Source organism: Caloenas nicobarica, chromosome 1 (genome assembly GCF_036013445.1).
Source record: "Caloenas nicobarica isolate bCalNic1 chromosome 1, bCalNic1.hap1, whole genome shotgun sequence".
Classification (NCBI taxonomy): Eukaryota; Metazoa; Chordata; class Aves; order Columbiformes; family Columbidae; genus Caloenas; species Caloenas nicobarica.
This window is the reverse complement of record NC_088245.1, coordinates 104,666,556-104,692,967: the sequence shown is the minus strand read 5'-3', so window position 1 is coordinate 104,692,967 and position 26,412 is coordinate 104,666,556. Positions and strand designations below refer to the sequence as shown.

The following is a 26,412-nucleotide window of genomic DNA, read 5'->3' as shown; positions in this document are numbered from 1 at the left end:
GGGAGGAAGACGAGTCTGAGCTAAAGAGCAGACTTCAGCTTGTCCAGGGCACTGGTGGGCAGGGTCCTGTGGGATGTATCTCCGAAAGGCCAGAGCCAAGTAGACCTGGGTGTTCATCATGGAGGGCCTCCTCCAAGAGCCAGAACAGTCTGATCCAATCCACAAGAAGTGAGCAGGCACAGCGGGACCCCAGTGTGGCTCCAGAAGGAATGCCTCACCGAGTTCCAGCACAAAACGGTAGCCAACCAGAGATGGAAATGGAGAGAGGTTACCAAGGAGAAACGGAGACACCCTGCATGGAGCCTGCAAAGTTCAGCTGGCACTGGCTGGTACAGGATATGAAGGGTAACAAGAAGGGCCTTTACAGCCACATCAGCAGTGAAAGCCAAGGGAAACAAGAACTCACGGCTAAGTTGGGTGGGCGACCTAATGAAGGACACCGAAAAGGCTGAGGTATTTGATGTTTTCTTGGCTTTGGGCTTTAATGGCAGGGTCTGCCACCCTGGTCCCTGAGCTTACCAGCAGAATTTAGGGAACAGAGGTGGACAAAGACTGAATTAGGGATTGGTTAGGCAAGACACTCACAAGTCCATTGGCCTAGATGGGATGCATGTAAGGCTGCCAAGGGAGTTTGCTCGTGTCTTGCGAAAGCTCCTCTCTATGATCTTTGAAAGATCACTGGTTAAGAACTGAAACATCTGCCCAGTGATGCTGTGAAATCTCCATCTTTGAAGATATTAAAAATTTGATTTGACAAGTGTACAGCAGCCACATCTAATGTTGACACTTGCTCACTTTGAGCAAGAAGTTAGACTGGATGACCTCCAGAAATCCCATCTCAATTCTTCTATGGTTTTGCCCATTGCCTAACTTATGCATCTAAAACATTCTCATTGCTGACCACAGATACACTGCTACCAGCTGGAAAACAAGATTTCAAAATTGCTTCCATGCACGTTTAAAATTGAAAGCAAGCATTTTCAAAGTTCTAGATGTATGTAGCCCATAGGAAAACCTTCTATCATACAGAAGGAATTCATTATTTCATCAGGGTAAAGAATTACTTCTCATATGGTGTCAGGAGTGTACACTGACAGTGTCTAATCATTTCATGTGTCCCCGCTGGCATGGAAAGAAAGCTCTTCATTTCAAATGCTGTAATATACAACCCCAAAACATTTCACTCTGAGTCTCATCAAAGAATGAGTCTCTCCCAAGAGCAGACAGATTTTGAGAGCAGAGGCAGAATTACAGTGTAAGAAATGTGTCACCAAAAGCTTTCCCTGGAATGGAAAAACAGTCAACGACCTACGAAGTCACCATAATTGGGCAGGGTGACATTTTTACTCAGTTTCTCATTTGAAGGCAGACAGAGAATCAGCCACACAATAATCTCAGGCCTAATCAGTATATTTTCCTTGTTTTTACTACATATTGCTGGCAGCAGAGAAATGAATTAGAGATCCTAATTCTGATTACATACATATCAAAGAATCAGGAAAAGAATGAAGACTGCGATATGATTGCTTTATGAAGAAACAAAGACATAAAAAATGAGTTTACGACCCATTTGTGAGGCTTATGCTGATGGTCAATATGGACCATAGGACAGAAATTTATTAGGAACAGAGCAGTTCCTGCAGTTCACAGGGTCTCTTTCTCAAAAAGAGTGTTGAAGTCCCCTCTTAATGTGCTGTGTTTCTGTTAGTTGACTTGCAGGGGTTTTTTTTAAATCCCCAAATATATTCTGTTTGGTCCAAACCTGCTTAACACAGATAAAGGCATCAGTGTTGCTGGCATCTTTATATCACTTCACAGAATCACAGAATGTTAGGGACTGGAAGGGATTCTGTATCTTGTTTGGAAGTTTGCTTCACAAAACAGCGAATGAGCAACCATGTTCTCAAATTGTGATCTGCAAGAGGAGTACAATTATCACAACACCTCCTGCCCAAGTTTCTGGAAGTAAATGTGACTTTTCAAAATTACAAGGGTAACAGTGACAACACTGACAGCTACCAGTTCGGAGAAGAGAGACCTACACACTTAAAAACTGAGTATCTCCCAGGAGTTGACCAGATATATCAATTCAGAGTTTACACCAATGAGAAGGAAAATACAGAAACTGGGCTACTGGAATTTAAAATAATCATTTTTATGGGTTTTTTTAATAACTAGTCATTTTTTCTATGCAATGCCGTAACATTTCTTGTTACTCAAAATGCAAAGCTTATTGTGTGAACCACATCACATCTTTTCCTATATCCTGAGCATTTGTCAGTCCCTGTCCATTCCTTCCTTCTTCATCCCATTACAAATCTTTCTCTTTTCTTGCTCTCTCCACAATCACTTTTTTGTCTTGTTGCCTGCCTCCTATCTACACAGCCCTGAATGCTCTTTTCACACAAACTCACCTACCTGCAACCCACTCAAACACTCTTGGAGCCTCCCTACATACTCCCATTACATGCACCCATCCAATCTCAGAAGTTACCCCACCACATTTTCTTTCCTCTTTACATAAGACAGACCTGACTCAACTTTCTTAATGTAAAAAAAAAAAAAAAAAATAGAGCAACAGTGTCTGGAGCTGCCTTGCTCCAGGAATCCTCTTTTCAACAACCCACACCACAAATAAATACCAGGAGAATGCTATTCCTCTTTTGATATCGAAGTATTTTGAAGCTGTTCTGATATCTTATATTTTTTCAGCTACCTAGAGGACATGTAAGAGGACACTTCATTTAAGTACTAAAATACTTCACCATTCTTCATTATGACTAAAGTAACATTATCTTCTCTTTTCTCAGCCATGAGAAGGCAAGACTTGCTGTATTATCAAACAACTGCACAGGCAATAAGCCACTGGGTTCATAGTTTAAGTGACAGGACATCAACTACCTGACAAGGTCGATGACTCTCTCTCTTGGAGCAGTGCTGACTGGCTCATCATTAATCATTATGATCTGATCCCCCGGTATAAGCTTTCCTTCAGACGGGCCGCCTGGAGACAAATGAAGGAAAAAAAAAAAAAAGAAAAAAAAGCACAGGTTAGCAGACCATTCTAAGTGCACAGGCACACTCTGTTGTTCTCATGCTACGAGTGGGGTTTTTTTCTTCAAATAAGAGCATGTTTAACACTACCACTATTTCTGACATTACCGGTACTCACTCACCAGGAAAATCTCAGAAGCTATTGGCTCAGCAGCTTCTACTGAACCTTCTCAAGTGAAATTCTGAACCCACATCTAGCTGCCAAAATAAGGGCTTGATTTTCTGGAGGGCCAAAAGGACCCACAAGGGCTCGCCTAATTCACACTTTAAGGTGTGATCAACCATACCTTACTCATCCCTGATCAATGTTTGTCTGATACTCTTGTAAGACCATCCTGAGGCTGACTCCTTTTCCTGTAAATAAATGATCCTGTTTAACTACTGTTAAGATCAGGAAGTCTTTTCCCCAGTGTCTACACCAGATCTGTCTTGTAGCAACACATTGTTTCCTGTCCCGGGCAAAAGAACACTGGAGAACATCTCATTCCTCTTTCCTATGAAACATCACTTACATATTTGAAAATCATTTGCAAGTCTCTCCTCTGACTTTGTTGTTCTGAGCAAAACAAACCTGTTTCCTTCAAAGTGAAAACAGTAAGTTTCTATACTTCCAGTCTATGAGTCTCTTTTCCTCTGGATTCGCACCACCTGGTGAACACAAGTTTTACATACTTCCAAAAGCATTGCCACTTTCGGTTAGACACAGATATCTAGAATTAGTCCGAGCAGACAATCAAACATGTATATGTCTATGTGCTTTGGATTCTGACACTGCTGAAATGCATACAGAGTTTATGCTTTATAAAATGCACATAATACTTCACTTCTCAGCACAATTACATGCCCAGAAGAGGGTGTGACATCTCAACTGCTAGTGAAAAGATATATCTTGTCTAGCCTTCTGTCTTTAAACTCTGCAATGATGACACATAAAAAACCCAATAATATTACCGATATGAAGATAAAGTCTTAAAAGAAAATGTTTCAGTATCAAAACCAATTCATTTAACAATTGAGCTAATGCTGTTCCCTTCCTCTGGTTCGAAAACTCTACTTACATATACAGCATAAATGGATACAAAACTATGTAGGAGAATGTTATCCTGAGCTCATCTTTCCTCCTATTCACATGGAACAGAATATAATAAATGCCCTTTCCAAACTGAAGTTTAACATAATACTACATTAATAATGCTAACTTGGGATAAAAGAACTGTCTGGGTGTAGTTCAAATATTAGTTACACCGCTCACTTCATCTGAAAGCAATATGAATATAATCAATGCATACACGTGGGTAAATGATATCAGAACTTCACAAAGTCGATTTTGCCTCTCTTCTACTCTCTGGGGGGGTTCTGGAGAACATAGCGAACAAGAGCAAAGTCAAATCCCTGCCCTTGGCTCCAAGGCAATTTTACGTAACAACTGAACTTTTAAAGCATAGAGAACAGGAGCCTGCTATTTGGGAGACTGATTACTCCCACATCAGGTGCCCCATAAGTTCAAAAATACCACAAACCTCACTAATTTTCACTTCAGGTAAGATGCTTAGGGATCTATTTTAACTTGGCATTTTGCCACATACATAAACAGAAGTATCCATTAAAAAAAAAAAAAAAAAAAGCCAGCAATAACATTCTCTTTTTCAAAAACAAATATTAAAGTTAGAACCAAGTATTATAGTTAGAAACCTAGTTCTCCTTGGGAAGCTGATGATAAAAAGAATGAAAAACATGTAAGTTTTAATCTCACAACTCAACACACCTCTTGAAAACTCTGATTCAATGGCAATGAAGGTGACATCAAACCAATATAAACATTAGAGGGAGAAGACTTTCTTTTCTTGAATGAAGTGCGTTAATTCTTTTCAGGCAAAAAACAATAATGGCTCAGAGCAATAACCTAAAACTGACTTTTTATTTACACATTTATATAATGTTCAACAACGAAAGCAAGGAGGGAAACTACTGGGTAATACAAGGCTTAAAATCCTACCTGGTATTTGTGATTACTTTGTCTGCCTGAATATTTTAACAGTACTCAAATTTGTAACTGTATTTCACCTCAGTAGATCAAGTCCAAGTTTGCTTCTGTGGTCAGGTGGGGAAAACATACCTGGTGTTACTGAGCGTACAACAACTGGCTTTTCACTACCAGCCACAAACCCAAATCCTAGCACAGGATCCCTCCTCATTTCCACTTTCCGAGGGGCTGGAGGGGTTATTTGGCAGCTCTCTATTCGAGGGTCTTCAAATGTGGCTGATTGTGTCATGTGACTGTGAAAAAAAAAAAAAAAAAAGATGGAAAAAGGAAAAAAATCATTAAAACATGGTTTTGTGGTATCTACTTGAGCCAAGCAATTTTTGCAACTATATGAGATGAATACCTGAAATGTTCTAACTATAGGAACTAAAACATCAACTTTGTAATTTTCTATTAGATTTTTCTTACACATGAAGTAACAATGCTGCTGGCAGGTCTCAAATACTAATCAATAGTACCAACCTATAAAGAGGTCTCTCTTGACAGCATACATTTAATCTTATCTCATTATATGAAAGAAAAATAACCCAACAATAAAGCCTTTGTCATCTGTGCTTGAATTTTTCATCCTTCATTTTTTGGAAGGGAAAAATAATAGAGTGACCTACACATGATGTAAAAGATAACAATTAGAGTCTGCCAGCCTTTTGCAAGAAGAGAGGACACATATTTAACTAAAATGTTGAGCAAGTTTCCGAGCTGAGTCCTTTCAAACAGGTTACCAAAGGCAGAGGTAACAGCTGTATATCTGTTTCTTGGGTACACTCTTTGAAGTGCATCTAAATTGTTCCAGGGAAAAAAATAATTAAAAAAAATATATCTATCAGCAATTACTGAAATACTTTACTTTCAGCTCCAGTGTTATGACAAACCTTACTTATTGTACCTAGAAGAAAAACTTCTTATGGCTGGAGGGAAAGGGGTCTTGATTTTTCAAGCAGAAAATAAAAAGGATGAAAGCTATCCAACATCACATATCCACAAAAGAGGATGTTTAACTTCTAAATTAACATTAATAAACACTGAAATGTGACTGACGCTGCACGCAGACTGAACTGGAACACGCTTTGTGTTTCCCGCCCAACACCTGGAGCTCCCTGCTGAATCACAGCTACCAATTCCCAGTGCCAACCAGACATACAAACAGACCACTCTGGTGCCATACCCTTCCAAATGCCATTAATTGAACTCATGTTGTTCAGGAAACCTAGTCAACACTGCAGACAACAAGCAATACCTGGTCAACATCGCATGAAGACAGACTACACCTCAGGGTATCAGGTTATGGCAGTCTTGACAGAGCTCAGATAGTATTTGTTTAAAGCCACCTGGCCAAGAGTTAAAACTTTTTATCTTCAAGACACTGTAAATCTGCAGGTGATGAAATAACTTCAGCTCTTGGTGGATAAATCAGTACACAAACAGAGCCAAGTCCTAAGCCCCTCTGCAGGGAGGGCACAGGGTCCTGTGCTGAGAAAAGTAATGGCCAGATGCCCAACCCAAAACACTGCAAAGGACATTGGAGAGGCAGATACCCCTACAGTATCATCAGTTTGAAAGCTGGTCTCTTCATAAGTAACTAACAATATGAAAATCTAGTAATTTTCCCACATCCTTGATATTCTTACATATAACATGTTATAACATGAGAGTTAGGGGACATCCTATGCGACCAGAATTGTTGTTCTCATCTCCTGTCCCTTTTCCACTTAAGGCCCTGAAGGACTCCAGACAGGTGGTCCATAAGGAGAAAGGCATCATTCAGAGACTTGTTTTCGGCATTAATGACATGTAAAAGCTTCTCTGATCTTTACCCAACACATATACCTTGGGCATGACATCAATTTCCATTCTCTCCATGGTCTGCTTCTATTACTGATACACAGAAAGCAGCAAAATCTCAGTAAACTCTCAGTGGGAGTTTATTCCTGTGACTGTTTTTTTTCTAGGGGTTTTCTTCAAAGAAACTCTGTATCTCTATAGCTGGGTTCGATTTGCTTAAGAGTAACACGCTGTCTTTTTATGCATATGATTAGAGGTAGCAGAAGCTACTTCCTTATAAAAACAGGAGAGAGAATATTTCTGTGCTCTCCTAGTGTCTGCACAAGGTGAAGTCAGCAAAGAAAATATATTTTCTTTTACTAGATAGAGCATCACATCTGATACTTCATTCTCCTCCTCCTGTTCCCCTAGTTTTTGTCAATTAATTTTAGATAATTTTCTACTATGTTTATTCGAAAGAACTGCTAGAAAATCCAGAGAGTTTTATGCAGACTCTTTAAGAAATCTATCTTCAATACCTCCCAGTCACCCTCCTCCCCATCTACACCTATTCGTGATTTGGGCTTCCAGGTATTCAAACATTTTGTCTTTCAAATGGGACACTTTCTGAGGTGTCATCAGTATTTCAGAAACTATTTCAACGTGTGAACTTTACTTTGGTAGAGAATATGAAACTCTGCATTTGTCACCTCTTTTACGTGACAGCCTTACCAAACTTCCCACAAAGTTACAATGTTCTATTTAATCATTTCTTCATCATAGCTGTTTCCATTTTTGTAATTGGGGCACTATGAACTGACACTGTCTCTAAAGATGAAATACTGTATTTACAAGCAACTTGAAGATACTCCTTGAGCCTTTGAGAACTGCTTTCTTGCCACTGTACATCCTCTCTTTTCAAGTACTTGTGTGGTCTGGTTTGAAGACTAAATCATGGGAAAAAAAGAAGAAAAACAAAACAACAAACAAACAGCAAGAACAACAAACACACCAAACAAAACCCCAACAAAACAAACAAACAAAACACCAAAAACCATAACCCAACCATCAGCTGCACTTCAGATGACAAACTCCAAGAGCAAACACAGATATTTGCTCAAAAGAGCAGCTCTGCTACTGGATGCCTCGCTCCAGCCATTGCATCTGCTCCTACTGAAAATCCGCAGCTGCACAGCATCAGTTATTCAAAGCCTAAGCAAGAGGATCAGTGAGGAACAGCCCATCATGATTCTGAGTGGCACAGCAGGTTTTATTGATTTTTAAGGTTATCCACCTTCAAATACATCAACTAAAAAGACTCTGCATCTCGTGCTTCCACAGCTTGCTGCATCAGATATTCTTGTATCATTCAGTACGTTGGAAGTGTATTTCAAGAGAGCAGCAAAATGTATGAATATGATCCCAGAAGAGATTAGATGAATACTCAAAGCTTTGTTTGATGGTACATTGACAAACCTGCTTCCTCCTGTGGCTATTTCATTATTGAGATGCCAGTTGCAGTACCACAGTTCAAGACTAATTTGAATTTTGCATTAATTGGAGGTATTTGATCTCCATCTCAGCTATGGAAAATATTGACTTCTGAAGAATAACTATGCTAAGATTTCTACAGCAGAATCTAATAAACTTGGACAGCCACCTTGGGGAAACTCACACAGAGCATCACTTGAACAGTGAAACATCTTATTACTCCAACACTGCAAACTTCCCATTTTCTCCAAACACAATGGAAAATGTGCTTAGTTTACTGTGCTTAGATCATACCTGAAGATTTACTTTTCTGAGAGAAAAATGGAAGAAAAGGGAAAAGCATGAGAGTTTAAGTATGAACTGTTCTTTCCACATATACAAACACAAGTTGCCCTTAGATCACCTTTTCAAAGAGACACACTTATTTTCTACCATTTTCAATGACTGAGATGAGTCCCTTTTTTACAAAAGGCTATCTTCTCTGATCTACTCTTATTGTAAGCAGTGGGAGACAGCTGCCATTCTTAAGAGTAATTCTTACAAGAATTTCTTGAACGGAGATTTTATGTACCAGCCTCTTCCAAGAGATAGACTACCAGCTATAGAAAATCATAGCAGAAGTGTAATTCCAAGTACTTACTCTCAAAAGCATTCTGTGGCAACTACTCTACACAAAAGAGAGGGTAACAGGGGAAATGAGAGAGAAGGCATCTGAGTGTGCGTGCACAGACACATGAAGCAGAATGGAGCATTGCAGGGTGGCATAAAATTAATGTGCACACTCATCACAAAGGGACCTATAGTGAGTGAAGGAGGAAGAAAATTAGGAAAGAAAAACACCTTGGGGAACACTGACCAGCTGCAACAAGGCAGACAGCTCTGGAAAACACAATTCAGTTGCCCAGGACATTATGGGGAGCATAATGAAACAAGTGAATGCCTGACCTCACATTTGGGAAAGTCAGAGGTATGGTTTAAGGCTGGCATTTTGAATTTTCACATCATTAGCTTCATAATTATTAACTTGGTAACGCTTTCTATGGAAACCTTCTTAGCATTTTCCTCATTCAAATTACACACTGAATAACCCAAGGAATATCTAAACAAAGACTGTAATTGAAAAGAGAGTATGATTTAATAATGCATATTAGTAATTAGAAGCAAAGTATCTGAACGCAAAGCTTTTGCAGCATTTGGAGCTTGATGTATCATTCACTGACACTTAAGGATTAGTGGGCTAATTCTGAGAGGTTTGTTTATGGCACCTAAGAAAGCCAGTCCTGAGCAGGCTGAAATATGTTATGCAGGCATTTGTATTTCCACAGGAAGATACTTACAGGGCTAACTCTTTTAAGAAATGGAAAATTATGGCATGAATCCAGTGACCCTAGTTATGATAAACATTATTTTGGAAATACGTAACAAAGGCACCTGAACAACTTTAGCTCCATTCTTCAATGACAACAACAACAACAAAAAAAAAGCAGAAAAGGTTGTAACTCAAGGTGAGTTTAACACAGCTGCATGCCCACGAACACTAAAACATCTTAACTGTAATCACATGTCTGTTGCATCATATCATGACAGCATGAAGACCGGCTGCATTTTGGTATTTCATTTTGTATTTCCATATTACTGCTTGTTTCAATTACTTCAAAGGTTAACACCCATTCTCAGTTTTGAGGGTTTTTAATCCTTAGCTTCTAAATAGTTACAATGTCTCTGCTATATGGATTGATTTAACTACAAAATAGACTCTGTTTTGACTTGAGACACAGCAGGATCAATCCTGGTCAATGACGGCGAAGAGTCTACGGAAATGTCAAACCACTCATGGGCTGATGAGTAGAAGTGGGCAAGGAGGATGGAGATAAGGACTTTTTATCAAAGTTTTAATTCAGAAATAACAAAACCACTTCAAATTGTTGAGCACTGTTAAAATCCTGTCTCATTAACTCAGAGGAGGTGGAGGATATGCTTTGTTGATTGCAGTGATTTTCAAAAAGACCTATGCAAGTTAAGGACACCAAACAAACCTTGATTTAAAAATGTCCATCTGAATTCCTGAGACCATGAGACCCTGACCATCCTGCCCCAAAACTACATACTGGCTCATGCTCTACTAACAGCCTTGGGTTGTGCACTTGAAATTTCCTTTGCAACCGGAAGTCATCAAAGCTAGTGCAGCCACAAAAGAAAGTATATTTGATTCTCTCTCAATCGCCTGTCTTCAGGAATTAGCTATAAGTAAAATAGCTTGAGACTCAAGACAGTATTACGGAAACTGATCATAACATGAGGTTATTTTATAGTTTTCCCCTTGATAATCTGGAAAGACTATAAAAATGACAATGGCAGTTAAAAGGAAACCATCATAGGTGAGAACAAATACACAAACTCTCCAGAAGATGAAAACCTGACCTTAATTTATTTATCTTAGCTAGAAGCTAAGTAAGAAAAATAACTTTCCTTCCTTCCTTCCTCTCAGTATAGCTCAGGTTAATTTATTTTCTCCAAGAAATCACACGAGAATTATTAAGAACCAGGACACATGTGCCAAAGTCATGCATCACCTGTATCTGTCTTCTACTTGGAAATGATATTTCAGAAAAAAAAAAAGTGCCCAAATAGTTATTACATTGCTAAGTAAAATTGCTGTTCCTACAGAGAATCTGGTGGCTTGACAAACTCTTTTTTGCCCCATCTTACAGCAAACCATAGAGTGACTTCACAGCTCCAGAATTCTTTTTAGATATATTCAATAGACGAAAGTTTTATTTTCAGCTGTACAAAAAGGAGTCAACTTTCAACACTTCAATAAAACATTCCCTACATTTTCACTGTTTTCGTGCAGGTGTGTATGTTGAGGATTCAATATCACAGGCACAAAATATAACTGGGAAGATTTATCAGATTTTTCTTTTTTTCTTTCCTTCTAGGACTATTTTTCTGCCCTGATGTCAATTCTATTTTTTTCATAAGCTTCTTCAGCAGTCAAATCCTCTAAAGTCAGGTCATTTTATATCACCCTAGAAAATGTTTGGCATATGCCATCTGGAAGAACATATGGTAAAAATGTAATTAGAACGAAAAAGGTTTGCTGGTTTCAGAAGTTGGTGACAGCTTTTTGATAAAATTGGATACAGGGAAATCTGACACGTAAAAAATTTCAAAATCCACTCTTCCTCCACTGTTGGGTATGATGTGCAATCCAAAGCAAGACAAAGTGAAGCAAAATTGCAGTGAATAAAACTGACATGAATACAAATTTAGGGGGGATAAAAAGATTTATGCGCAGCTTCAGGCAGGCACTGGGAGAAATACACTGAAGGTATATTTTACAATGACAATTAACACTCCCATATTGAGAATATTACATGTGTAATATGTGAATGCTTCTGCAAAGTGTATCTACTGCATACTAATGCTACATATTGGGAGGAAAACAAACTTCTATACTTCAGTCCCACAAAGACATGGAAATAAGCCTCACGCCCCAACCGCAGACTGTCAGCCGTTTGTTTTGAGTTGCATAACCACAGATTGCCAGACAGGTTCTCTTTTATTTTTCTTCTCTCAGGATGGCCACAAGCATTTCTGGAGCTCTGTTCATGATGAACATTGAGTTTCCTGCCTGCTGTATTGAGATGGGGTTTTTCAGGCACCAGCCATATAGCAGCAACTGCATAGAAACATTTTGGTGAAAATTCGCCATGGCAAAGAAAGGCCCCAGAGGATGGAAAGGAAAGATACAAAAGGACTCTGCAGAAAGAAGTTATGAATATCATAAGATGAGTTCCAGACAAAAAAAAAAAAAAAAAAAAAAAAAGACAAAAATGAACGTAAATTAGGTTTTCAACACTAACATGTTAGAAAAAAATCTCAAGGGAGAACCTCTCCCAAAGGAAGAAAATAGGAGCTCCCAGCAACACTGGCCACTTGAATGCTGGAATTTCTTCATAGCATCATAGAATGTCCTGAGTTGGAAGGGACCCACAAGGATCATCGAGTCCAACTCCTGTCCCTGCACGGGACAACCCCACAGTTCACACCGTGTGTCTGAGGGCATTGTCTTCTTGAACACTGCCAGGCTTGGGGCCGTGACACCTCCCTGGGGAGCCTGTTCCAGTGTCCACCACCCTCTGGGTGAAGGACCTTTTCCCAATGTCCAACCTAAACCTCCCCTGGCACATCTTCCTGCCATTCCCTTGGGTCCTGTCATTGGTCACTAAAGAGAAGAGTTTGGCGCCTCCCCTTCCTTGTGAGGAAGCTGTAACCACGATGAGGTCTCCTCTTAGTCTCCTCTTCTCCAGGCTGAACAAACCAAGTGACTCTAGCCGCTCCTCATATGGCTTCCTCTCCAAACCCTTCACCAATCTTCCCCTGTAAACAGAGCATGATGCCAGCTTCTGCCTTCCTCACTGCCTGAAATGCACAGCCAACACCGGTGCACTGACAATGAGTCTATCTAAACTTCACCTGCACACATATGGCATATCTGACAGACCTCCCCCTTAATGTGCAATTATGCTGCTACACACAGCACTGAACGTCATTCCTGCATCCAGTTTTTGTCCCAGCAATCTTTTCCCACCAGGGTGATGCTGGGTTCCACAGAGATACTCCTGGTAGCCTGTAAGTGGAAGGAGATTCAGGGGCCCACTCTGTAGGCTTGAGCAAGTTCTCATAGCCAAAGGAAGCTCACAAATTATAATATGTACTAGACTGGGTGGATGAAGTGATGGATGAAGAGCCAATTGCCTCCCACAGGCAACTCCCAGGCAAGGCCTGTGCTGGGGCTGTGCAGGCACGGAGTGATCCGACCGCGGGAGGGAGCGAGGCAGCAGAAATGGCCAGGGCTGACATAGGCTGGTTACGCCACAGGCCCCAAATGCAGCACCGACTGGGCCTTGCTTTTTCACGGAACAGGATTTAAGACCCAGCGGGTCACCGGCATTTCACTCCTGGAAAAAGCCATTCAGCAAGTTGGCTCTCGCGGGTGCAGCACAGGCTGGTGGCATGGCTCAGGGTGGCACGGTGTTTGGCCACCTGCCTGGCATGGGTCCTTCTAGGAGGAAATCATGTGAGATGCTTTTGTTAGAAATCAGAATTACTGACTCTCCTCCAAGACAGGAATTTCTTACACTTATTGGGTTAGGATCTAAAGTACACCGTGGGTTTTTTCCCACGAAAGGCATTTTTCTTTATGTGATCTGAGCAGCTCCATTTTGGATAGCAAACTATGCTGAGGCCTTTAAAGATGAACTGAAATGTAGCTTTTCATTATCTTCTATCCCTGCATCAATAAACTCTGTTGCAGCTAAAGACATAGCAAGGGGGAAAAAAAGATTTACTAAACTGCAAATATACAATAAATTCATTCAGGCTGAAAGTGTCCTCTGGAAAACAGAATGAAGAATTCCTATTCATTCTGATTTTGAGAGGTTTCACGTTAACCCCATCAACAAGCGATCTGTTGGCTCCTGCCTAGCTGAGCTCTGCAGCAAACAGCACAGACCTACACTGAAGGCTGCCAGCATTTCTCATCCAGCCAGGAAAAGGAGCTGCCACCTCCAGCTCAACATGAACGATTTGTCCAACTGAAATGTTAAAAAAAGAAAGAGGGAGGAGAAACACCATGGAAATAGCTTTTAATGTGCTGTTTAGATTAGGAAAGCTCCTGACTAAAAAAATCTGGTCTGCTGCAATGCTGGAGGCTTGCTCTGACATGCACATGTCACTCACTGTAAATGCTAAGTCTAGGTACCCTGACAATGTAGTAAGAAGATAGAATCCAGATTTAATGTCCCCATTGTAACCCACTGGTACTGCTGGGCGTGGTACTAACAAACAGCTGAAATACCAAAGCCCCTGCTTCAGCATCTCTGTACCTGCCTAACTCCTGGTAACTCTGAATGGTTATGAGCATATGGAGGTAAGCACTTACAACAGAAGTAAAACCCATTTGTTTCTCCTTTGAACTTAATCTTCCTCATTCCTTCAGCAACTGAATGGATGAGCAGGTCTCAGAAAGGGCTCTGAATTACCTACTCATTTCCTTCCTTTTCACAGTTTGCACTGGAGGGCTCCTGAACCAAAGCCAGCCCTTCTGGTGGTACCACATCAGCCCAGCATTTCATCGACTGCCTTTCCAGCAAAACGCAGTGGTTCTCAGGTGGAAACTAAACATCAGTGAGATGCAACAAATGGGTGAAAGTAGTAACATACTGGTTAGTAGATACAAACTGGGTACTCAATACTGCAGTTGCTTAGTTTATCCACAATCACATACTTAAAGTTCTGGTGGGTACAGCTCTCTGCACTCGGAAGCAGGTTGGAGAGTTGACTTCAGCAAAGGGCAACACAGCAATCCAGTTGGAAATGGGAGTTTCTCCAAGCTCAGCGGCACACAGAGAAGCAAACTGTATGTCAGTACCACAAGCTGTCTCCAGTTTCCCATGCCCAGCATGAATTCTCTTCCCTGGAGAGCTGACCACAGAGAAGCTTAGAAAGTTGCTGTGCTTTTAGATAGAAGTCCAACTTCTGCACTGAAGCAATGAATGCAAGAAAAAGCTTCTCATTCTCCAGCTATCAGACAGAAGTGAGCTTATGTAAAGTGAAAGAGATCTAGAAACAACCAAGGTGTACAGAACGAATTTAAAAGATTTTCATAATAACTCATAAAACCCCCAAAATCAAGCATTCATGTTCTGTAACTAAGTCCTCACAGTCAGTCTTCAAAGCAAATCTAATTCTGTAACAACTCTTGAGAAGGCCTCCAGGACAGAGCGGAGAAGGAAAAACGATCTCTTGCTTTCCCCTCACTTTTAACAACATACAAATAGAGAGGATTACTCTTCTTGACTGCTGATTTGGGAGTGTGCCATTACAACTCCTCAACAAATGCAAAACGAGAAAGAGAACTTAATTGAAATAACCTAGAATGACAGATTGCACTGATGGGAGGTGAGGCTGCCAGATAGAGCTGTCATGCAAAAATTAAACCTGGGATATAGAAAGGAGAAAAAATCAGGTGCGTTTGATCTTTTTTTTTTTTTTCCCCTGGTAGATTTTTCACTATACTTCAGCACAACATGGCTGAATGATTTTTCTAGGCCTACTTTTTTATTTCAAAGTAAGTTGCTAACCTTTCTAAGTGAGAGCACTTCTAGTAACCACAGGGTATTTTACATAACTTAAAAACAGGGGTGCTGCTGATCATATTCCAGCTTCATTATATCCAAGAAGCTTTCACTAAAGCCTGTGGGTAATTTCTATTTACCTACCTATGAAAAAAAAAATCCCAACTACTAATCCATTATTTACATAAATATTATTAAAGACAGTATGCACGGTAATTATGTACAAGAAACATTACTCCCTTGCATTCATAACTGCCAGCAACCTTCCTCAAGAGGTAAAGGAGTTAAAAGGCAATATTTGACATTTCAAAACAGACCTCTTGGGGTTAAACTGGGTTGACAGCTGCTCTTGGGAAGCCTATTCAGATAGAAACTCCCTATTTAAAGGTAAGGAAAAAGGTCAAACACAAGTGTAACTTACAGTAACCTTGATACAAAAAAAACCCAAACAAAACAAAACCAAAAAAAGAAAAAAAAAAAAAGGAAATTATAATGGAAGTTGCAGCCAGGCCGATCATCATCAAATCTCCCTGTTCATCTCGAGAAGTCCCAATTCACTCTAAACAGATAGTGGTAGCTCTTAATAAGGCAGGTAAACCAAATGTGCAGGAACAGGAGTTCAGACACTGTGGACTGAAGGTCATAGATTTTAGTGGAACACTGATTTCAAAGCATAAGAAAGTAAAAGAAAATGCTATGTTAGAGACTCAAAAAGGAGAAGAGTGTATAATCAGGTGAAGCTGGGATGCTTTGTCCCAGGCAGTGGCTGAGTCAGTACATCAGAATAACAAATACTGATCAAAGAATCCTACATGCAAAACACAAGAATTAATTGAGCTAGTCAATAACCAGCCACTGTCTAGCCCAACTTTAGTAATATTACTAATATACCAAATATACACGAGATTACTGATACATATTAATATAAATATTTATTACATAATCTACCAAGATAGCCAAACTTTTTGTTCAATTTAGCAGTTTCTAACGGGAATCATAATTTTAGGTGAAGTTCCCATTAAGTTTAAGTCGCTGGGATTGTGTTCTTTTCCCACAGAGAAAAACAAACCTTTATGACTTCTGAAATAAAACAAAAAATGGATAGGCAGAGAGAACTGTGTAACTCTTGTCTACACAGCCGCAGTCTCAGATCAGTGTCTCAGCAGCAGAGGAAAACAATAAAACCAGAGAAGAAACGTATTTGGAGGCATTTCTGCTTTTAATACTGTGTGTTGCTCTTCTACTATTCTTCACCTATCACAAATATTTTTTTAATGTTTAAGATAAATTTACCATTTTGAGAAAAATGTGGCAAATGACTGAATTAAGGAATAAAATTTCTTCTGCCATATACGTAGCATATACTAATGATTTTCTCTTTTTCCTATTGTAAATAATAGAGTAGAGCTTTACAGGGTTTCTAAATAGGCATTTAATTTTGATGAGGCAGAAATACGAAGATTCAATACAGCATTTTTGCATTTTAAAAAGCACGCATAAAACTCAAGCTTAATTATCATCTTGTTATAATCGGCACAATCTCATGAAAAATGCAGTCTTTATCCATGTAATAAACTCTTAACAAAGAATGTGAGACGGTTAAGTGGCATAAACATGCTTAATGCCAGAACTTTCTAAAAATTAATTCTACTGCTAGATGATTAAGTTCTACAAGCGTCACCTTTGATGTCCGATCAACATCTTTGAGAAACTATAAAAACAATGTGCAATTCTGCAAGGTCTTGAGAAGCCACTTTGCTCTTCAATATCTTCTGAGAGCATCAAAAAAGAGAGAGTTATTGTCACAATCGGCCCCATCACATCTAATGGGAGCAAACTCACAGCCAGTGTTACTGACACCTGCAACAACTTGAGTGGTCTAGAGGAGCTGCCCCTCCTGTATATCAGGGAAAATTTATCATTGACTTCTATATGTATCATTAACTGCTATCGGACTTACAGTTTTCAGTTAATTCTACACTATAACAATCCTTACTTTGGAGTTGAGAACAGTTTTACAGATGGTTTACTTTTTGGTTAAGCCACAAACTTCTGAAATCTAAAAGCTGATAAACTCTGCAAAGTCTAACCTCGTGAAAAAACATAGTTAAAGGCCTTTAAAGTTTCGAACTGCAAACATACAAAAAGTATTTTGAAATACTGATTTTTGTTTTTAATGAAAAACAACACTGGTGCATTTCTAACATTAAATACAGTGCTGAAACAAACACTTTAGAGACGCAGACTTTCAGACAAGTACAATTAAAACAAAATCTTGGTCGCTGATACTATACTTATTTTCAACCTGCCGTAATACAAGATACAAACTGGAATCTCTCCGTACATATACTGGTGAGATTCACGGAACAGGCTAAACTTGAAGAAAATAAGGCCTAATATTCAGAAATATGTTCATTTCTTACTTATCTTCATAAATTTAAGAACAAGGATGGATTTGAGCCATCGGCAGTGAATGTAAATTGGTTCAGCTTGTAAGTGTCAGTCACCTTCAGGCTCAGGCTGCTCTGGGGTTCAGCGTTAAAAGGAAGGAGTGCTATTCAGTAGCCTTTTTTTTTTTCCCTTAAAAAAACCCACTAAACCAAAACAGAACAGAAAATAACAGAGTGCTGAAATACACACTTGTTTAAACATCATCTGTGACATGATCCGACTACGTAAAAATAGCTAAATTTAGGCCAATACTATCACCCCATTAAGCTGCAGTCTCTACCATCAGTATAAATCAATTTTGTAGGAAACATTCCAGCGAAGCAGTCCCTAGTTTACTACATCTCAATTAAGCAGGGTATTGTATAATAACATTTTGGAGTTAGATCGTATTTCCTGGCCCAAAACACTTTAGTTTTCACAGAACATCGCTGAACCACAGCGGCCTTTAAAGCACAGGACAGAATTTAAACTGTGTGGCATAGCACACGAGTTAAAAAAAAAAAAAAAAAGGAAAGCTCTGCACAATTGTATCAGTCAAACTCTTGACTCTTTACAAAATATATTGTGGCCTCATTTTAGTGCCCATACGAAGCATATTGAACTTTGGTTTTAAATGTCTGCTATAAAAGTAAATGTAAAGAGCACTTCCACCACAGAATGAAAAGCCAAGCCAAACTCACTGACTTAGGTCTGAGCCCACTGCTCCAGGGGGACCAGAGGCCAGTATTCTCATTTACACAGCATATAAACTGGTGTCAGAGCAGTCTAACCCACTTCAGCCGAAACGGGAGTCAGGCCCTCAGTATTTCCAAGCAGCCGTTTAAAACACGCTTTGCCAGAAGAGCTGCTCTCAGCCTGCAGCCCTTGATGGACCCTTGCGCTAGAGCATCGGTACGACTGGGAGCTCCATACCAAATCCAGCCCAGAAGGCCATTCCCTAATTTTTGGAGCTCAGCCACCAGCCTGAGGTCATTAATGCCTTCACACCACCCTGCACCACAACATCTGGGGATGTGAAGGGGCTCACTGACCTCCCTGCTTCTCTGCTCCCCAGCAGCACCTGTTGCCCAGCACCTTCCCACCAAACCACACCAGCTTCACCGGGGTCACCACCTACTTCAGCCTTGGCATGTTAAGCACCACAAACTTGGCAAAGTACATATACACACACACACATAGTATTTTTGCTGACACCTCCAGAAAGGATGCACTTCTTGGTCATGCCACAGCCTACAAACTGAAAGTAGGAAATCCCTTTCTGGACATTTAGTAGACCAATTTTTAACAGAATAAAGGGTCAGTACGTGTAGGAAGAACATAATCCTCAAAAGAAAAATACCCCTTCGTACCTTTAGTTACTCAGACAACCAACCATTATATTTTCAGATCACATAAAGTCTAATCTATAAATGGAACCCATTTTCATCACTTAATCATATAGCATTTTTATTTAACAAAATATGCAAATCAAATTGTTATTATTCCAGAAATCCACAACTCAGGTTAATTATAGAAGTTTTACTCAGTTGTCACAAGTAGTTTAACTCCAAAAACTATAGAATTCACATTTGGGGGTGCATGAGAAAACATCTATTGCATCTGGAAATAAAATTACTCTCTAAGCTCTGTTTTGAAACGGGAGTCATACATTCTCACAATTGGTTTAAGCCAACTGGAACTAAAAAAGGCAAAACTCACTCTGCTATTTTCTAGAATTAATGAAAACATCTGGCAAGAGAAAATAACAAGTCTTCTCTAGTGATGGATAAGTAACCTACTCACTGTTCTATCAAAATCTCCGTAAACATAGAGAACTAATGTTGGAAAAGTTTCACGTTTTCCATCACATTCATATCTTTGCACGACATGGTTTACAATATATTCTTTGGTGTGGAAAAAAATAAGATCCACTAAAGCATCAGTGATTCAGGAGACATTATGTCTGACAATTATAGTTTTGCTACAGGAGAAATAGCAGGAAAAAGTAATCTATGTTTTAGAAGAAGTCCCATTTAAGCTTCGGCACTCACACTCTGTAGAGTTATGTAGGTTATTATATTGCCAGTTGTAGGAAGTGTATTTCTACCTCCTGATTTTAGTCTGATTCAAACACAAAGCACTAAAAACAAAAACCCCAAAACAAACCCGAAAAAATTGCAACTGCAGAACAAATAGAAAATGTCCTGTAATAAATCTTTCTGCTACACTTCTTCAATGTAATTTCTACTCTTCTGTTCTTCTAGGAGAGAAGCATAGGAAAAAGAAACCACTTTTTAAATAAATGATAAGTTTTTCTCCTTAAAATATAGGTAGATGCCTTTCAATAGTACAAAGTACCCAGTTGTAAAAGAAGAATCTCGTCTTCATAAGAAGGTGATATACCAGCATTGTTTTGGAAAAAAAAAAAAAAAAACCAACAAAATCAAAACCCAAGCACCAAACCATAGGCCATATATATATTATACAATCTTTGAAGAGTGATGGGAGACCAAAAAAACCAAACCAACCAACAAATAAACAAACCAACCAACCCCAAGGAACATAAGCACACCAAGTCCAGGGTGACTTTTTTCACAGTCGTCAAACCACGCAAAACAAGGAGGAATGGAGGAATGGGAAGGAAAGGACAGTTGGTGGTGATGAAATGAGAGGAGAAGCCACTTATCAGTAAATCCCTCAATTCCTTTTGTGTATAGCGTGGGAAAAGTGTCGCTACTGCCAAGAGAAAATTCACAGTCAAACTTCTGGACTACAGGGAACACCCCATGTTATGCTTGTGATATTACAGCTTCTCAATGCAGGAAATATTACAAGGAAAACTTTCTAGTAACCTCCATAACTTCCAGTATACTCCCGCAGACTGACAATAAAAATGACTTGTTCTTCTACCAGAATGCTTTCTTACAGCTTAGTGCAAACATCAACCAGCATTTAATTCCCTCCTGAGTCCAGTGGCAGCCTGACTTACAGCAACACCTGACTGAAACTCAGCAGAGGCAAGACAAAGGTGGTGTTTGTGGGAAGCAGAAAAGCATCAGGAAGCCTTTGGAAACCCTTATTATCTCACCATCCATCAAACACTGCTGCCCTCAGTGTGCTCCATCAACCTGCTTTCCCCATACTTCTGGTCACACTGAAAGGACACTTCCAACTAAAATGTAGGTGAGGCACCGTAAACTCACCGTAATGGGACTGAAATAACTTCTGACTTTAAAGGTCTGTAATTACTCCAGCACACACGAGCCCAGGCACAGCCACTGTGTCCAGAACCCAGTGTACAGCCACTGGCATCCTCTTTTATCACTGCTACAATAGTCACTCTGCATGGGAAATCGCCAGTAGAGCCTAGATCCTTGGAAGAAAAGCCATCACTAATCCAACCCTAAAGCTGCGTACACATTGCCAGATGAAATAAAACATGAGCATGAACTAAATGCTTTCTGGAAGAAAAAAGACTCTGTCTCTTCCTCTTGGATCTCCTCATAGCTGCAACCAAGGGCAATCAGATGTTTTCATTCCCATTTTTCACAGCTCGTATAAAATTGAGGCTTGTGATACATCCATATTGGACAGCTGGACATAAACCTGCATTTTATATGCCATTAGAGTCAAATCAATCCCTTAGACGAAAACAATGTGGCATGATCCAGTTGGGAAAATCTGCACATCCAGATCCTCTGCTGGTGCTTGCCTGCCTGTGCCTTTGCATGTGCTTTCCTTTCTGGACCTTCAGGCAAGACTACACTTCCAGTGTAATCCTTAGAAGAAATTAAAATCAGTCATGCTGGAAATATTTAATTTGCTTTCTAAATCATGATTCAAATTCTCTTTTTATTGAAAGCTGGGGGGCTGCACAGAGAGAAAGAAAAGGAAGTTTGGAACAATTAATCCCTTCTACCAGTGGAAAGTTGCTACAATGGTTTGATCAGGCTCTTGGAGTTACAAAATATAGAGCATTTGGGATTCAGAGCAGACAACTCTCTGCAGCAAAATTAGCTATTCATCTCCATTCTTCTGTATATAAATGAGCAAACAAGTTACAGCCAAAGTGTCTGCCTGCATGGTCTGCTTAGTAATTCTGAATGCAGGACACAGACACCCGGAATTAATGTTGAAAATACCCTGGCAGTCAGTTATTACTACTGATAAATATTAAATTGGACGACAGACTGTACTATAAAAACTGTGAAACTGAAGAAATAAAATGGATGGGCTTTAAACCAGAAAGACATGTCCTTTGAAAGATAAAAACAGAATTCTTCAGTAGTTATGGATATGGGAATAGCTAATGATTGATCAGATGAAACTTCAAAGCAGATGAGTCTACAAAGTAAAGAGATCCATCATATAAATCTGAATTTGTTATTAAAGCTTATATTGTATAATTATTGTATCATATCAAGGATGCTGGTGAGTTGAGCACAAAGCAACATGGGCATTGTTTACTAAATATGGTAAAAGGCTGTCCTCCATTCAATATATGTCTAAATTTTAAAAAGTCATATTTGTTTTTTTCTGTATTCTATTAATCTTGTATTAAGACACTCTATGCTTGAATCAGAAAGTGACAAGTTTTGATGCAGTACTTTGTCCTTCCTAATTTTGGACCAGACTCTGAAAGCTCAACTTCAATACAAGGGCTAAGTGTTGTGGTACGTGTTTCTGTGCCAAAAAAGTGAAATCACAAACAAACGACCTGATGTCAGGAAAGAAAATTACCTCCATCCCAAATTTTTTACAGTCTTAGAAGAATACAGAGAATACTTATTTCATGGTATCGACAAAGGCCATAAACAGCAAATGGAGATCCAACACACTGCTCTCATCATCACCTGTTCCATACATACTCCCACAATTATGCCATGATCAGACAGACTGTATTGCAGTGGTCCCGCAGGAGGAAATGAACTCATGCTTATGAGTTCAGAGCACCATGCCAGTGTTTAAATTCATCTGTCCAGGAGATGACATGGTAGATAGGTCCCCTGAAGGCTACCTTCATCAGTTTGAAGAACTAGGGACAGCACACATCGCATATAGAGTCACGTTTGAATCCATGGTGCATGGCATCCTCTGAGCCTGAGAAGTAAGTCTGGTATGGCAGGTGTTTGATGTTCTTAGCTCTAGCAGCAAGCTATCAGAGTCTTCAAATTGTGGCTGAGACCCTACTTGCTGGGAGCTAGGTCCTTGAGTTGTGGGGAGGTATATCCACTGAGGAGAAACTTTAAGAAAAACAGCTTCCAAATCACCTGTATCTTCTATTAGTGGAAAACTCTAAAATGAGTTTTTGTGTCTATCCGAATACAGTCCAGCAGAACTGGTTTCTAGTCCAGCCAGCCCCAGCAACAAAGCTCAGCTGCACCAGTGGCAAACCCAGAAGCAGAATTCCCAGCATGTGTCTGTCCCTTGAGCAAGTACATAGGAAGACAGACCCAACGTCCAACAGCAATTGCTTAGTGTGCTTCTGTGGAGTACTATGATCCTTATGAACAAACCTATTTATGTATGCTCTATAAAGAATGACATTGCTTGTAATGAGTTCATCACCCTTTAACCAAGCTGCAGGTATACTGGAATGCTGCTTTACAGCAAGGCTCCGTTGTACCTATTTGCTTAGGCAGGAATGGTATCATAGAATCATTTTGGTTGGAAGAGACCCTTAAGATCATGGAGTGCAATCATAACCTAAATCTAGCACTCAACCATGTCCCTAAGAGTCTCATCTATATGTCTCTTAAACACCTTCAGGGATGGTGACTCCACCACTTCCCTGGGCAGCCTATTCCAATGCTTTACAACCCCTTCCATGAAGAAATTGTTCCTAATGTCCAGTCTGAACCTCCTCTGGTGCAACTTGAGGCCATTTCCTCTCATCCTATCACTTGCTAGTCAGGAGAAGAGACCAACCTCCTCCATGCTACAACCTCCTTTCAGGTGGTTGTAGAGAGCGATAAAGTCTCCCCTCAGCCTCCTTTTCTCCAGGCTAAACAGCCCCAGTTCACTCAGTCACTTCTCATCAGACTTGTGCTTCAGATCCCTCACCAGCCTCCTCACCCTATCTTTTGTTAGGAGGTAAAAAAAAAAAAAAAAGCAGCTTCTGGGCAAAAAATTACTTTGAGTACCAGTTTACCTAATAACAAGTTATTAGAGCAGTTTATAGTTTATGTAGCTAGAAAAACAAGCAAGTTTTTAACAAGTTGTCCAAACTTGTTATTGGTTTTGGTATGATGTGGTTTTTTTTTTTTCCTAAACTACCTTTGTCATACCAGCAAAAGATAGTACTTCTGCTCACTTCTATTTCTATACTCATCACAGCTGCAAAAACACTACCAGCAGAAATTTATTCACTATTTCTCAGGGAAGGCTTTTCTGACTCATTGTTTTCAATGTACTGGATAATGTGCTGGATACAGGCTTATCCTGCCTTATCTTAGATCAGATTAAATTCAACCATAAATATTGGAACCTATCAGCTGGAAAGTATTGCTTTGCTGTTCTGTTCAGTAAATCAGCTACAGATTACGATAAGTCATATATTCCCATGCAGATGAAGCTTTCCATACACTCCTTTGAAGCTTCTGGATGGATGAAGCTTCTACACCCCTTTGCTTTGCAACCCACAGTGCTACAAATGATTTGGTTACTTTCACATATAATATGTGTAAAATGCCACAGCCTTGCTCGCAACAATAGAACAATCAAAAGCAGACAAGCATATTTTGGATTTCCTCTTTAATACAGCTGATCAGTAATCAGAAGGCATTTCATGCCCCCAATAACAAGGGTTAATTTGCATGGAAAAGTCTTGCTGATTTGCTCATGTTTATCAAAAGTATGGTATAACTAACTAATCATAAGACTAAATACAGAGCCAATATGTGTGCATATCTTAAAGAAATTTCTAAGGTCTTCTAAGAAACTTCAAAGGAATAATTCATTATAGCAGTAAGGTACCAAGAAAGATACAATGGTACATAAATCAGGCTTGTGAACAAATCCATCCACTGTCTCTCTCTGCCATTCAGATGATAAATCTCTCCTTTAAGTATACCTGCCCCTGTCAACCTTTTTGCCCAAAGCCTGCGATCAACAGATACTGTCTTTGTGGATGGCCACAGTGGCTGTGGGCTGCCATGCAATTTTTAACTGATACAAAGACTTGGGCAGCTTGGTAATAACATTACTTATTGTACTTTTTGTACAATTCAGTAACAACATAGCGCACCTTTTCAAATTTACAAAGCATGTGTTTAAAGTAGCCTTTATCAAGCCTTGAAAGGAAATAATTTCTTTAACATGGGTTCTCTAGGAAGCAGAAACTCTCCTTTGGCAAAAATTAGCTTCGGCCAGCTGGATTACTGACAAAAAAATGATATTTATATACAGTGAAAACTGAAAACAGAGTTTCACTAAGATAGACGTGTTGTCCAAGTACTTACTCATTTTTCATTCCCCAGGTATTTCTCAACAGATAACCAGTCTTGCTCTGGAAATGGACTAAAAGACTTGCAGCATCTTTCACCTTCCTGTTATGCATTTCTAAAATAATATGCAAGTCATATTATTCTGAGAACATTTCTATCACTATGGCAATACTAATAAATTAATTATGCCAGAGGCTGTTCCCTGGCACCGAGCACAAGCAGTACAGAACAGCCTGTGCCAACGTTATTACTGCATTATGGTTCTCACTGTAGTTATTCTCTTAACCTCCACAACAGAAGGTGCCATGTCCAAAAAGCCTTGTGGGGAGAGACCACAGTCCATGCCAAAACCCAACCTATGGCTAGGATTTATTTGGGAAAGTCCTGCTTGACCAACTTCATCTCCTTCTATGACAAGGTGACCCACTTAGTGGATGAGGGAAAGGCTCTGGATGTTGTGTAGACTTCAGTAAAGCCTTTTTACACCATACCCCACAGTATTTTCCTGGAGAAGCTGACAGCTCACAGCCTCAATGGGTGTACTCTGCAATGGATAAAGAACTGGCTGGATGACCGAGCCCAAAGAGTTGTGGTGAACGGAGCCAAATCCAGTTGGCAGCTGGTCACAAGTGGTGTTTTCCAGGGTTCGGTATTGGGGCCAGTTTTGTTTAATCTCTTTATCAATGATCTGGATGAGGGGATTGAGTGCACCTTTAGTAAGTTTACAGATTACACCATCTTGGGTGGGAGTGTTGATCTGCTGGAAGGTAGGATGGCCATACAGGGGGATCTGGACCAGCTGGATCGATGGGCTGAGGCCAATTGTATGAGGTTCAACAAGGCCAAGTGCCAGGTCCTGCACTTGGGCCTCAACAACCCCAGGCAGTGCTACAGGCTTGGGGAAGAGTGGCTGGAAAGCTGCCTGGAGGAAAAAGATCTGGGGGTGTTCATCAACAAGCAGCTGAACATGAGCCAGTAGTGCGCACAGGTGGCCAAAAAGGCCAACAGTATCCTGGCTTGTATCAGAAATAGTGTGGCTAGCAGG

At 39.9% G+C, this 26,412-nt stretch overlaps 1 protein-coding gene across 1 annotated transcript in view; it reads right to left on the bottom strand.

Moving 5' to 3' along the window:
• Positions 1-26,412, bottom strand: part of FRMPD4 (FERM and PDZ domain containing 4) — a 114,947-nt gene that overhangs the window by 63,132 nt on the left and 25,403 nt on the right. Inside the window, exons 2-3 of the mRNA XM_065635833.1 lie at positions 5,171-5,331; positions 2,902-3,004 (exon numbers count right to left, since the gene is read on the bottom strand). Coding sequence (XP_065491905.1) covers positions 2,902-3,004; positions 5,171-5,331 — 264 coding nt within the window. The remainder of the gene's footprint in view (positions 1-2,901; positions 3,005-5,170; positions 5,332-26,412) is intronic.